Source organism: Zootoca vivipara, chromosome 10, assembly GCF_965207765.1.
Source record: "Zootoca vivipara chromosome 10, rZooViv2.hap1.1, whole genome shotgun sequence".
Lineage (NCBI taxonomy): Eukaryota > Metazoa > Chordata > Lepidosauria > Squamata > Lacertidae > Zootoca > Zootoca vivipara.
The window spans coordinates 43,965,740-43,979,867 of record NC_142593.1 but is presented as its reverse complement, the minus strand read 5'-3'; the positions used below and the strand labels follow the sequence as shown (position 1 = coordinate 43,979,867).

The window sequence follows — 14,128 nt, the reverse complement described above, 5'->3', positions numbered from 1 at the left end:
AACATTGCTAAAGTCCATTGATTTCACCTGGAAAGATTTAGGTTGGTGTTCTCTCTGAAAGCAGCAGGACATAAAAGTACTTAATTTTCGCTGGATCATATCCACTGTATTCTTATTCTCTGAAATTGGCTAGACTGACGTCATATATCTGTACTAGTTTAATAGTCCCTGCCCATCCCTTGCCAGGAAATGATAGTTATATGGGTAGGGCAGATGGATCGCTAATGGAATCTGGCCCATCTTCACCCAGCTACAATCCCCGGACTTCTTTGTTGACAGTTATACCATTATTAAACCGATATAGCTCATGGAAATTATTCATTTCCTGCAGTAATTCCTGGCCCAGTAGCCTCCCTCCAAGAGTGGGATTTACATAATAGGCAGTAAAATTTTACAAGGCAATAACGTTTATTATAATCTCCTCCTCAACTCCATCCAGCCACCCAATAAACTAGGAGACAGGTGAAACAGAATTTCACAGCTTATAAGTGGTTAATGTAATGAGCTTGCCAATTGTCTCTTTTTACAGTTGTGGAATCCAGAGGCATGGATCTTCGACTCTTGCTGTTTATTCTGGCACTGGTGTCTGCGAGTGATTCCTTCTCCACAAGCAAGGGTGAGTGTTGGTGAAGAAAAGCTTTTGAGGCACTGTTGCTAAGCTCCGTGTGATGTACTTGACGGAAGATATTTGCTCACCATAGTTTTCATGCTAGGGGCTGCTGTTTCTACCTTGCTTGGGTCAATGATTTAGCATTGAACCGTACTTCAGAGAGCACTTCTCCTCATAGGAACCTGCCTTATTGGTTGAGGTCATCATCAAGAGACACGGCCAGTGTACCCTAGAGATAGGGTTGCCAGACTCAATAGTGGACAGGACTTCTGTGCCTTTAATTGCCCTGCTCTCTTTTGAGTCTGGAAACCTTAAAGAGAAACCAGCAGACCCTTTGCTTGGAAATTAAACAAAGGGTCTGCTGGTTTCTCTTTAAGGTTTCCAGACTTAAAAGAGAGCAGGGCAATTAAAGGCACAGAAGTCCTATCCTCTATTGAGTCTGACAACCCTACCTAGAGAACAGGAGCTGGAAACCATCTGCAACTCAGGATGGGGCCTTTTCAGTGGTGACTCCAGAGTTACGGACTGACCTCCAAGATTGTGTCCTTCCCTGCCTGTTTTTTAAAGTGATTTTGTAAAAGCTCATTTATCGGTAAAGCCTGGTGGCATTAAGACCTACAAGTTGTTTTTGTTTTCATTTTTGTGCTTTTCATTTTGAGAGCTAAGGTGAGGTATCTGGAAAAGATATATGTATATATCAAGTTCTGATATATTGTGAGGCGACAGCCTCATCCTCTAAATCGTCTCAGACTTTTCCCTAATCAAAAGCTGCTTTTCATCACAGGAATTCTTCTTTTAATGGGCAGCCAGACCGCAAAAGGGGGAGTTATAAGTGCTTCCCTGCAGACTCCATTGCTACAATTTGAGTATTTATACGTTTTACAAACAGTAGCTGTGGAGATGAGTTAAATATACATCTATCTGTGTGTGACATTTAGTTGGGACTTTGGTTGACTAAAATGGAATATATTTGTGGAATAGGTAGCTTCTGCCTTCCTTACAGTTCCTAGATTCATGGTTTTGGGGCAAAATTGGGACCGTGATCTTCTGGAGGCTATTTCCAGAGGGGTAGCCATATTGTAGTGCTATCATAAGTAAGTTCCACTGTTTTGAGCGGAACTTACTTTTGAGTAAACATGTTGAGGATTATCTGGGAGTGAGCCCCATAGTGGGACATACTTTTGAGCAACACTTCTACTCTTCGTGCTTCTTTCATAAAGCACGTTGCTGCTCCCAAATAATCCTGGGAAACTTATTTTACCAGTTCTAGAGCTACAATTCCCAGCATCGTTCCCAGAAATTCTTTGGGAGAGGTCATTCCTTTAAATGCTTGGCGTTTGTGCAACCTCATTCTCTAGGACAGGCACCCCCCAAACTCGGCCCTCCAGATGTTTTGGGACTACAATTCCCAGCATCCCTGACCACTGGTCCTTTTAGCTAGGGATGATGGGAGTTGTAGTCCCAAAACATCTGGAGGGCCGAGTTTGGGGGTGCCTGCTCTAGGAGCCTCTTTTGAAATAAAGTGCATCTGGCCACTCTGAATTGGGCCTTGAACGTGATCTTAACGGGGTTCCCTGGTGTCGTGATATACTGTGATTACAGCTCTATTTTTACAAAATTTTAAAAAGCCCAGGAAGATCAATGGACGCTGGGTGAATGCCTCATTAATTCAAGTAATATTCAAACTCCTCCAAGAGCTTAAGAGGCTTGGGGGATTAGGGAAACCAGATAAATAATTTCTCTCCAAGGGAGGTACAATCCTGAAAGCGCTTGATGCTGAGAGGTCTGGAGAGGGTAGTATTAGGGGAGTTTATTTGCGTACAACTAACTAGAATGGGTTTCCGCATATCGAGTTGCCTAAAAGAGTACTAGTGTCTTGTCTGATTTATAAAGCTGCATGCTAATTTTTGTTTTTTTTTAACATGGGGGCTGTGTTTGCCAGGCAGCTGGAATGCCTCTCGACTGCCAAAACTGTGGAGAGGCCTCTTAGATGTGGAACCAAGCAAAGGAGTGCAGTCTATTTGTTCCAGTACACTGCACTGAAAGGAAGATATTTTGCGGCTGTCTTGCGTGGGACATTTTAAAAAACTATTCTTAACATTGTTCACATGTGTAAGAATGGAGGAACAGTACTCTTCAGATCGCTTAATGCTCCTTGGGGGCTAAAAAGGCTGGGGGGGGGGGAGAGCTTTATCAACCTTCACAGGAATTTGCCCAAGCCAAGGAGCTGTAGGGAATCTTTTGCTACTGTTGTTAGCATAGCTGCGGTTTTTAATGGGCACTAAAAAGAAGTAGGCATTCAGAAACTCATTGGGCCTTTTCGTTTCACTCCTTCTGTTGCAAATAGTAAAATCCGAGTTGTTCGCAAGGAAAGAAAGGGCTAGAATGCTCCACACGTTTGCTCCAGATTCAGAGCCATATTTTGTGGCCTCGGGAGTTGGGGGTGGGAACAAACCTGAACTCTGCTAAGATATTTATCTGAACCGTTCTCAACTCTGTGTCACATTTATGCAGTAGATAAGAGGCCAGCCTGAAGCCAAAGTGCTACAAGAAGCACAGGCAGTGGGGCGCCCAGACAAAAGCAAAACCTGGAATACTGTGTCCAGTTCTGGGTGCCACAATTTAAGAAGGATATTGACAAGCTGGAGGACAAAGGAAGGCAACCAAGATGATCAAGGGTCTGGAAACCAAGCCTTAGGAGGAACGATTGAAGGAGCTGGGTTATGTTTAGCCTGGAAAAGAGGAGACTGAGAAGAGATATGATAGCCATCTTCAGAATTTAAGGGCTGCCACAGGGGGGATGGAATAAGGTTGTTTTCTTTTGCTTTGGAGGGTAGGACTCAAACCAATGGCTTCAAGTTACAAGAAAGGAGATTCCGACTAAACATCAGGAGGAACTTTCTGACAATAAGAGCTGATCAACAGTGGGACTGACTCCCTTGGGAGGTTGTGCTCTCTTTCCTTGGAGGTTTTTAAGCAGATGTTGGAAGGCGATCTGTCATGGATGCTTTAGCTGAGATTCCTGCATTGCAGGACAGTTGGATCAGATGAAACTCGGGGTCTCTTCCAACTTAGCAATTCTTTTATTCTAAGAGAGTCAATGTACAATGTACAATGTACCCAGAGTACAGAGGTAGAGGGGCCACTTTGCACCCCGGAGGTCTCAAGTTTATTCCCCAGCACCTTCCCATTTTGCTGCTTGAGGTGAAATGGGATGTGCCACCATGCCCCCTCCCCCCACTGAAGCATCATGTACCTAGGTTGTGTGGTGGCAACTTCTGGCAAGATCTCATGAGCCCTGTTTTCCTCCTTCACATGATGGAAAGACTCAGAACATCTGAAAAGGGATATTGCCTGAACTTAATCAGTTTATCTGATTTGTAGAAGAAACCAGCATGGTGGCCGCTCAAGGTTAGAAGCCTACAGGGTAATTTCATGTAGGTTTCAGAGGGGGGGGGAGCGGAAATGGAAAGAGTGAGAGAAAGGCATCCATAAGGGAGCAGGTCAAACATCTATCAAGAGTGAGCTGTCAAGGCTGCCAGTTTGGCAGGGACGAAGAGATAGATTGAAAGAAAAAGGGTAACAAAAATGGAGAGAAAATGAGCGGCAGTAACCCTGCTCCCTGCAAAATAAGGTTTTCTGTTCCTGCCAGCTTATGGAACTATATGCAAGCAAGGATAGGCCCTTTTGAAACATGATCTCTTGCCAGTGGAAGAAGCTGGACACATCCTCTTTTGTTTTGCTTCTGTAAGAAACTTTGGTCCATTTAAAACCTCTGTTGCGCTGCCCTTAGGAGAGTAATAATTCATCACTCTGGAGGAGAAATGTTTCGTAAGAGCGCATGATAAAGGGAAGACCACATGATAAAAGAAAACAAAGCAGCATTTGGACAAGATAATCCTTGCCACAAAAAACAAATTAGCTTTTGGTGTGCTACATCTCCACAAATCATTATCTGCTGTAGGTTTCCTCCCCTCCTACTGCGGACCTGACTTTGCTGCCATAACAATCGTGTCTCTTAGATTTGTGATGAAACTATGCAGCTGCCTTAAAGGCTCAGTGGTAGAGCACATAATTTGCAGGCTATAGACTCCCCAAGTTCAATCCTTGGCATCTCTAGGTAGCACTGGGGGGGAAAGGCCTTGTCTGAAAGTCTGGAGAGCTGCTGTCTAGTCAGCGGAAACAATACTGAACTTGATAGGCCAGTGTTCTGACTTGGTGCAAGAAAGCTTCTCTTTGCTCGTATGTTTCTCAGTGCTAGCTGTTCGAAGACAAGTCAGGACTTGACAATTGGAGGCAATAATGTTGCTGAATACCAGTTGTTGGAAACCACAGGAGGGGATAAGTGTTCTTTTGATTGAGTCCTGCTTGCAGGCTTCCCACAGGTTTCTAGTTGGGCATAGTGAGCACAGAATGCTGGACTAGAAGGGGCTCCATCAGGCTCTTAAGGTTCTTGTGGCTTCCTTTTCTGCTCCTCCTTGTGCTCCTCTATGGCTGTTTCTTCAAGGCCCAATAGAGATTACTTGCTTAGAATTCCACCCATGAGGCTGGGCTGCCGAAGGCTCACATTATAACCTTCCTTGCTGTAACCCGTTCTGCCCGGACACTGAGGTCCAGTACCGAGGGCCTTCTGGCGGTTCCCTCGTTGCGAGAAGCCAAGTTGCAGGGAACCAGGCAAGAGGGCCTTCTCGGTGGTGGCGCCCGCCCTGTGGAACGCCCTTCCATCAGATGTCAAAGAGAAAAACAGCTACCAGATTTTTAGAAGACATCTGAAGGCAGCCCTGTTTAGGGAGGCTTTTAATGTTTAATAGATTATTTTATTTCATTTTTCTGTTGGAAGCCATCCAGAGTGGCTGGGGAAACCCAGCCAGATGGGTGGGGTATAAATAATTTTTTATTATTATTATTATTATTATTATTATTATTATTATTATTATTATTATAGTCCAAATCCCCTAGAATTGCCTTATCCACCAGCATCTATCTTATCTTGTTCCTTCGGGAGAGAACCTAGTGGAATGTTCAGCATTCAATAGCATCTCTTCTGTTTTCTGTTCCCTTTAGTTTTGTTAGCCTTATGTTCGACATCTTCTAAGTTTTATGTGGAACTTATTGGAAGGTGGCTAGGATTCTTGTAATTTATGTAGGGCAGATGTTACTGGGGCCAGCTGAAGAAAAAGGCAAGAGAAATAATTTTCCTCCACTAAGTTGGTTGCTGCCGTTCCTTCCCCTGCAAGATGGAAGATGTATCCTGAGGATCACTCAAAATTTCTCATTTGAACTTGTTAACAAAAACTTTTCCTGGAGACTTCTTATTTCCTCTTCCCTCCCAATCCATTTTTCTTTCATATCATGTATTTGTGTTTTTTTAAAAAAGGCGCCATTTAAATTATCTGTAAGCTTCTCTAGGTGGAGTTTTGGGCCGTATATTAGGATAAAAAAAAATATTTAGAGAAATAATAAAATAAAATGTAACAGGACTTACACTATGATCCTGGTTCTTGACTTATTCCTTGATTTGTCGTGCTGGTTAGCTCTTCAATCCTGACTTACCCTTTTGTTCAGAGTTCTGGCTTTCTCCCCTGTCCTATGTCCTGGTTGCTTTTCAGTCCTGGCTACTGCATTCATCCAATGCATACTGATTCTTAGCTCAGCTCAGACCACTGCCTATACGCCACACTCATCAGCAACCACTTCTTGTGAGTTCTCTGATGGAATGTCCCTATGGCTCTTTTGGCAAATAACCACTGACTTGTTTGTTGGAAGAGTACTGGTTTCCACACGGGCTCCTCACTGAGGCAGTTTGTCCTCTCTCCCCTGTATATAGTCCTTTTTTAAAAAAAGTCATCTGCATTCCTTTTCCACACCTTCACTGAATGCACCAAGGGTTAGAGCGAAGGATCACACCTGTTGGTTTCATGCCACTCTTCTGTGCACTCAGCGGAAGATGTGAAGAGGCTTTTATGAATTCACAGTTGTAGACACCCAGGCTTTTCACACATGGGTTTCCTCTATCACTTGGAAGAACTCAGCAGCTCTATGCACATAGAAGCCCCTTTAACACCACCTGCAGAGGTTGAGAGTCAAGCGAGTGGATGTGAACCTGCAGGATTACAAGTGTGAAAATCCTTTTTGCTCAGGGGTAATCACAGCATCCTGGGCACCATGGAAGGGTTGACTCTGACCTCATGGCTTTTTATGCTGCTGAGTTAATTTCTATTCAATGTGAATTCTAGGCCTGTTTCTCAGATTATGAGCCAATTGTGAATCTCTTTCATCCAATATTACGATGTTCTCTTTAACACTTCTTCAGAGTAAGGTAAAAATAAAGTTCCCCTGCAAAACAACCACCCTTTAGACTGAAAACTTTCCCATCCATTTCTGACACTATTGCTGGCAGAATAATTCCCCCTCTCTCTTTAACTAGATTGCAATGATTCATTGCGTCTTCTTCTGCGTTTGTTTTCTGTTTGCATTTGATTGTGCTTGATTTTCAGATGCGAGCCATTATAATCCCTCCCCCCTTGATTCATTACAAAGGTACAAAGGACTCAATTGCACCTCGGTCCATTTTGTCGCGCCCTTTAGATCAGAAGGCAGGTTAGCATTATTCAACCCCCATTGCTGATTCATTTTAGCAGACTTTAGCAAACTTAAGGGCTTTCGGATTCTTACTGCAGGTGTCTTTTCAATTAGCATGGAATGGCTTTCGATCTGTGACTCCTATCCTGCAGTTGGGAAAGTAAGGTTGCAAACATACAGTAGTTTAAATACAAACCATGTATTTAAAAAACCCCTACTAGATATATGGGAGGAATTTAGATGCCTATTAGAGCCCAAAACTCCATGGTGGGCCTCACCTGTAGAAATGTGAGCGACAAGCAAGGAACCCAAAGGGAGTAATTGGCCGACATATAAAGAACTGCTTAGGAAAGTAAATGACCAATATGAGCTAAAACCATATAATCAAATCGAGCAATATTGTCAAAGCTGGTTACATTATATTCAATTGCAATCGATTTTTAAAGGACATAAAGTAATTGGATTTGAGGATAAAAGATCAAAATTACAAGAATTATTATTGGAAAATCAGGAAAAACCATTGGCAAAAATTTATAAATTTTTATTAGAATGGGAAATGAAAGATGAGATAGTAAAAGATGTAATGATAAAATGGGCTAAAGATATAGGGAGGGTAATCTATGCCAAACAGTGGGAGAAATTATGGATTACGGATATAAATTTTACAGCATGCATGACAATAAGAGAAAATATATGGAAGATGGTTTATAGGTACCACCTTACACCAGCCAAATTAGCTAAAATTTATAGAAACAACCAAGATAAATGTTGGAAATGTAAGGAGAAGTTGGGAGACTTCTTCCACTGCTGGTGGAGCTGTAGTAAGATTAGCTCATATTGGTCAAACATATATGAAGAACTGAAAAAAATGCTGAGATTTACATTCGAGAAAAAACCCGAGATCCTGCTGTTAAGCATGATCCCGGAGGATATACCGACGGACAGGAAGAACATACTACTCTATGCGTGTGCGGCAGCCAGAATGCTGATCGCCCAAAATTGGAAAGGAGACAAGATCCCAACCATTCAAGATTGGTACTTAAAACTGACTGAATACATGACATTAGCAAAGCTAACCGCAACGATCAGAAGGATACCTAAACAAAAAGTTAAAGATGAATGGAAATATGTGGATGAGAATTTTTATAAACAAAAAATAAGCACAAAGTTGGTGATATGCTTAGATTAAGAGACACAAGAGGATAGGAAATAAGGTGATGGGAATAGAGAAAGATATTCAATTAAAAAGAAAAGGAGAAGCTTAATAGAATTTAACTATGAGAGGGAACCGATGATAAGTGTTTGGAAGTCGTACTTCTATTCTATTTTACATTATGCTTACCTTTACTTTCCTTACTTTTGCTTTTCTCATTTTTCCTTCTCCCCCCCTTTTCTCCCTTCTTCCCTTCCTTTCTATTTTACCCCACCCCCCCTTGTTCTACCCCCCTATTTTTTCTTACTCAATGACTTACCTGGGATCTTTCCTCCCGTTTGTCTTCTTTCCGTTCCTGCTTTCTTCTTATTTGGCTTTTATATTTCGAGCTTCCCGGTTCAAGATTATAAAGATTGTAAAGACCAAATCTTAAATTACCGAGATTCTGAGGCTGATTTTATAATGGTATAATCTGAAAATACTGTTTACTTGCTATATATATTTTGTTTTTGTAATTGAATAATATGTGCTTTTGTATGTACTTTCTTATGTATTTTTTTTTCTCTGTAATTTTTATAAGTAAATAAAGGTTTTTCTAAATGCGAAAAAAAAAACCATACAGTAGTGGGCTCCTAGGGCTTGAAAGTGAGGGGTTAGTTAGACCTGTTGGAGTCAATCCAGGGCCATTGATCCACGCCTAAGTGCACACCTGTTGCGTGTTCCCTGATCTCAGTTGCAGGGGTCTGGGCCGCAGCAGTAAGAAGGTCTTCTTCTTCTTTGGCAATCACTCGTAGCCAAGTAAGATTGTCTTCCATAAACACGGTTTTAACAGTGAGTCCGTAAGTGACTGTGGAAGCCAATTCTGGATCCACATGTCCTTCCACAGTGGGGACATTGGTCTCTGGGCGGGAATTGATCACAGTGTGGATTTGCCAAGCATGCCTTCCTCTTAGCATGTTTCTCCCTTGCATCCTGAGTTTGAGTGTCTTCAAAGCCCATGACACCTTTGGTAAAGCCTGTTCTTCAATTGGAGCACTCGCAGACCAGTGTTTCCCAATTTTTTGTATTTATACTACATTTTTTTAGATTTGCCTTGAGACAGTCTTTAAACCTCTTTTGTTGACCACTTTTGACCACTTACTGCTCTTTTGACAAGTAAGGGTAGAAATCTTGGTCAGTTGAGAAGGTTCACACTTGGCAAAGCTGATGGGAAGGAACAGGAGCTTGTGAAAAGGGTTCCAAGCCAATGTTCACCCCAGTACCTCAGTAGACTGGGGAGATCACTGTCCCTGATGAGATGGCTGAAGAAAATAAGAAATTCTTGTATATGATGTGCAGACACGGTTTATTACACAGTGCCATTGGAGTCTTACATTTGAAGGGTGGCATATATACTTATTAGGTGGATAATTAGTAGATAAACAGTCTTGTCGTCCAGGTTTTTTCCTCCAGTACAGTATTTAAAAAACCATAATCCTGCAAGACTTCGTTGATCGCAGGCAATTGCTGGAGCAAAGAACTGACCATGCACTCATTGGAAAAGATGTCGCTGTTAGGCCAACCTTCCGATTGCTTCTGCTGTGGTCAACAGCCTAAACTGTTACATGTCACTGGCACTGCCAATCCCTCCACAGAACAGTACTCAAGACCTTTAAATCCCTAAATGGCCTCGGTCCAGTATACCTGAAGGAGCGTCTCCACCCCCATCGTTCTGCCCGGACACTGAGGTCCAGTACCGAGGGCCTTCTGGTGGTTCCCTCGTTGCGAGAAGCCAAGTTGCAGGGAACCAGGCAAAGGGCCTTCTCGGTGGTGGTGCCCGCCCTGTGGAACACCCTCCTATCAGATGTCCAAAAAAAAAAAACCAGCTACCAGATTTTTAGAAGACATCCAAAGGCAGCCCTGTTTAGGAAGGCTTTTAATGTTTAATAGATTATTTTATTTCATTTTTCTGTTGTAAGCCGCCCAGAGTAGCTGGGGAAACTCAGACAGATGGGTGGGGTATAAATAATAATAATAATAATTATTATTATTATTATTATTATTATCTGAAGTCTGTCAGACTTGACCAACAAACTCCCTCAGAACAAAATTAAAAAAATCCTTCCAGTAGCACCTTAGAGACCAACTAAGTTTGTCATTGGTATGAGCTTTCGTGTGCATGCACACTTCTTCAGATACACTGAAACGGGGTATGGTGGCTTCTGTTTCAGTGTATCTGAAGAAGTGTGCATGCACACGAAAGCTCATACCTATGACAAACTTAGCTGGTCTCTAAGGTGCTACTGAAAGGATTTATTTTTATTTTGTTTCGACTATGTCAGACCAACACCTACCTGTAACTTAAACTTCCTCAGGTGAGCCTCGGGCTCTCATGGTGTGACATGTATTCATAGAGGTTGGCTTTCCAACTAACTACGCCATGGCCATTTCCCCCAGCGTCATATTTTAAATAGCAATCAGATTTTTATGTTTCTCTCCTTTTTTTTTAGAATTCGCTAGCAATTTGCCAGGCATTTAATGCATATGACTATGGTGATGAAGTAAAAAAAAAAAGGCAGCTGAAGAGCATTTATGAAAGCATCTAATCTCTTCTGCAGAGATGGATCCATTATATGCAAATGTACCCAGTAAATGTGCTGCCACTGCGGCCGGCACGCCTACGGTACTATTTACAAGGTTACGCTTGCTCGGAGCCAACTGCTGTACCACCCACGGCAACCAATGACGTTTGACTGTACTCCCCATGCTAGAGCTGCAGAATAGTTTGCGGCACATAAACTGTTATACAACTCTCTGATAGGGAGATGGGCTGTTGCCAGGGCTCGTTCCTAGGTCTCTGTCCTAGCAGACTTTGCAATAGTTGTGTTTTGAAATGCTTGCAAGCTGATTGAGCCTGCGGCTTGACCTTATGTAGCCATAACGGCTTACGTCCAAGCTATCTGAAATGCTGTATTTCCTCATACATGATATCTCTGATGAGGCCCTTCTCTCAGTCCCACCACCCTCACAGGGACGCTTGGTGGAGATGCAGGAGAAGGCCTCTCGGTGGCTTCTCCCAGACCTTGGAACTCCCTCCATAGACAATTTAGACTGGCTCCCTCCTTGCTGTCCTTCCACTGCCAGATGAAGACTTTTTTTATTGCAGCAGGCTTTTTAGGAACCGACTGCTTTTAATGAAAGGGCTGGTGCTTCTGGTACCAATAATTCATAGAATTGTAGAGTTGTAAGGGACCCTGAGGATGATTCTAAGTCCAACCCCCAGCAATGCACAAATATCCCATATGGGGGTTGAATCTGCAACCTTGGCATTATCAGCACCATGCTCTAACCATATTGTTTTAATAGATTTATAAAGGTATATGGTTTTACTTCTAGCAGTCTTTAATTGTTTTTAATGATTGGGTTTTTTCCTGGTCGTTTTTTTTTTTGCGGCACTCATTTTTAACTCTAAACTGCCTTGAGTTCCATCAGGGTAAAAGTGGGGGTTGAATGAATGAATGAATGAATGATAATGCTTATCATCATCATGTATTAGATTACTTACCCTTTAATCACTTTAAAGTCCAGGGCAGGTTAAAACAATTTGCAATCAGAGGAGTAGGGTGGGTCCTATATGTGTGTCTGTGTGTACACAGGTGTCACAAGCCAAGGTAAACGGTAATAATAATAATAATAAGAATGATAATGACAATTTATTTATACCCCATCCATCTGGCTGGGTTCTCCCACCCACTCTGGGCAGCTCCCAACAGTTACATGTTGAGCATACGGTGCTTTTCCCAGAGAGACGTACCTGGCACCATCTTTTAGTTTTGTTATTGCCAGGCCATGGCTTTTATGTTTAATGAGGCCTTTGTTTAATTCACATTGCCTCCTGGTGGTGCTCAGCTTTTAGTGGGAGGTAGGTAGGACTTGTGCCAACACCGTGAGAGCCACGCAGCACATTGTGAAACACTGTGACAGAAGCTGAGTATTATTTATTGAGCTTCACAAACAAAACGATAGAACAGACATTGCAACAGTGGCTTCTAGAATATTTTATGGTGGGGGTTTCTTGTGTGCGGTTTTTAAAGGTCAAGTTAACTATCAAGATTTGAAGCAACATGAAATCTAAAAAACAAACAAAAAACCCTTTGTTGTTCGTTTTCATTCTTAAAGAAAACAATCATAGTTGGAGAAAATATTGTTCGGAATTTTGCTACCATGGCATGACCACTGGTTAAGATGGCTTTAAAAGGTATTGAGACAAATTCATGGAGATCTTGCTTGTCAGTTCCCATTAGTCAGTGTTAACCATGGTTTATTGTTACATTCAAATGCCAAACTGTGGCTAGTCTTAGTGTCTATAGACAAACAAGGCAGAGTCATCAATCAAGGTTTCAAGTTGGCTTGTCTACCTGAACCATAATTAAGGCTAGCCACAGTCCCCCCCCCCAAGGTTATGACAACTAAGAGCAATTGGTTAACAGTGGAAGCAAAAGTTTCCAACATCCATACAGCTGTGCTGGAGAAGGAGCTCATGATACTGAGGCTCATTTGCGTATTACTAAACCATAGTTAAGTGTTATATCCAAACATCCAAACCAGTAGTGTGGTTGGGGCTGCAAAAATGGATTCTACGCACCCTAATGGTGGCCAAGAGATTGATACTGATGAACTGGAAGACTAGAGATATGATACCCTATAATCAGTGGATTGACAATATGACATCACTTGCAACTTATGAACGGACTGCTTATAGGCACAGACTTTGTTTGAATAAATATGATAGCGTTTGGACGGAGTTTATACAGAATGTAGTAGGCCACTGACATTAGGATTATTAGGATAACAACACTATATCAATTTATATAAGAATGTATAGGAGTATCCTCCAATATTCACTTTCAATGAAGGTCCACAAATTCTAGCACTGTGTCCACTTTCTGCATGCCATAAATGATTTTATAAACTTCTGTCAAGTCACCTCTCGCTCGCCTAAACTGAAAAGTCTTTTGCTCTTCTTTACGGTGTTTTGTTGCTTGTGTTTTTGACATTGTTTCAAAATCCCATGATAGAAAGAGGCTGAGCAATGAATCGGGAAACTCCTTCTCATGAATCCTACCTCTTCCATCATCTTAACTTTGAACATGCAACATCACATGGCAAAAGGCTGCTATAATGACCTCCTGGATTTTCTGCTTAGTGGCTTACAGGGGTAGACTGTTGAATGTTTTCAGCTGATCTTTTTATGTTGTGCATAGAAGGTGTTTTAAGCATAGGTGTTTAAGAAAAACCTGTTGGCTGCTCTGAAGTTCATTTACTTTATTTACCAAAGACAAGCTAAGGCAGCAGTCCCCTTTGCTGAATTTTCACTTACGCTGAATATTAGGAGGCTAATTTGTTCCCCAACCTTCTGCCTGTATTAATTCATTCACTGGCTCAGATGCCTTCCATCCATAATTAAACATGAGGCAAGGGCTCTTGATTCACCTCCCCTGCTGTACATGTACATCCTTAATATTACTATTTTTGTCTAATGCAGAAAAATAAAACTGCCGGGCAAAAAGAACCATGTCTAGACATTCTAATTTGTTTTTGAAATATAATGGGTGGTTTCAAATTGGTCCAGTCAGTGTGCATGTTAGTATTATTCCTTTGTAGCTAGTGCACAAATAATGGCAGTGTTTGAGCACATAGAATATATGGTCAGAATGCAGAATGAAACAACTTGCTAGAGTGATGCATAGCACTTAGTCATTAGGAAGAGCTTTGTTGTTTCAAGGAAAAAGCTTCCCAATTAG

At 41.9% G+C, this 14,128-nt stretch overlaps 1 protein-coding gene across 3 annotated transcripts in view; it reads left to right on the top strand.

Annotated features, from left to right (window-relative positions):
- The window catches only part of GHR (growth hormone receptor), a 120,589-nt gene that overhangs the window by 69,675 nt on the left and 36,786 nt on the right, over window positions 1-14,128 (top strand). For all 3 annotated transcript variants that reach the window (XM_035100740.3, XM_035100741.3, XM_035100739.3), the window contains exon 2: window positions 530-616. In XM_035100740.3, coding sequence (XP_034956631.3) covers window positions 547-616 — 70 coding nt within the window. In that variant the 5' untranslated portion in view covers window positions 530-546. The remainder of the gene's footprint in view (window positions 1-529; window positions 617-14,128) is intronic.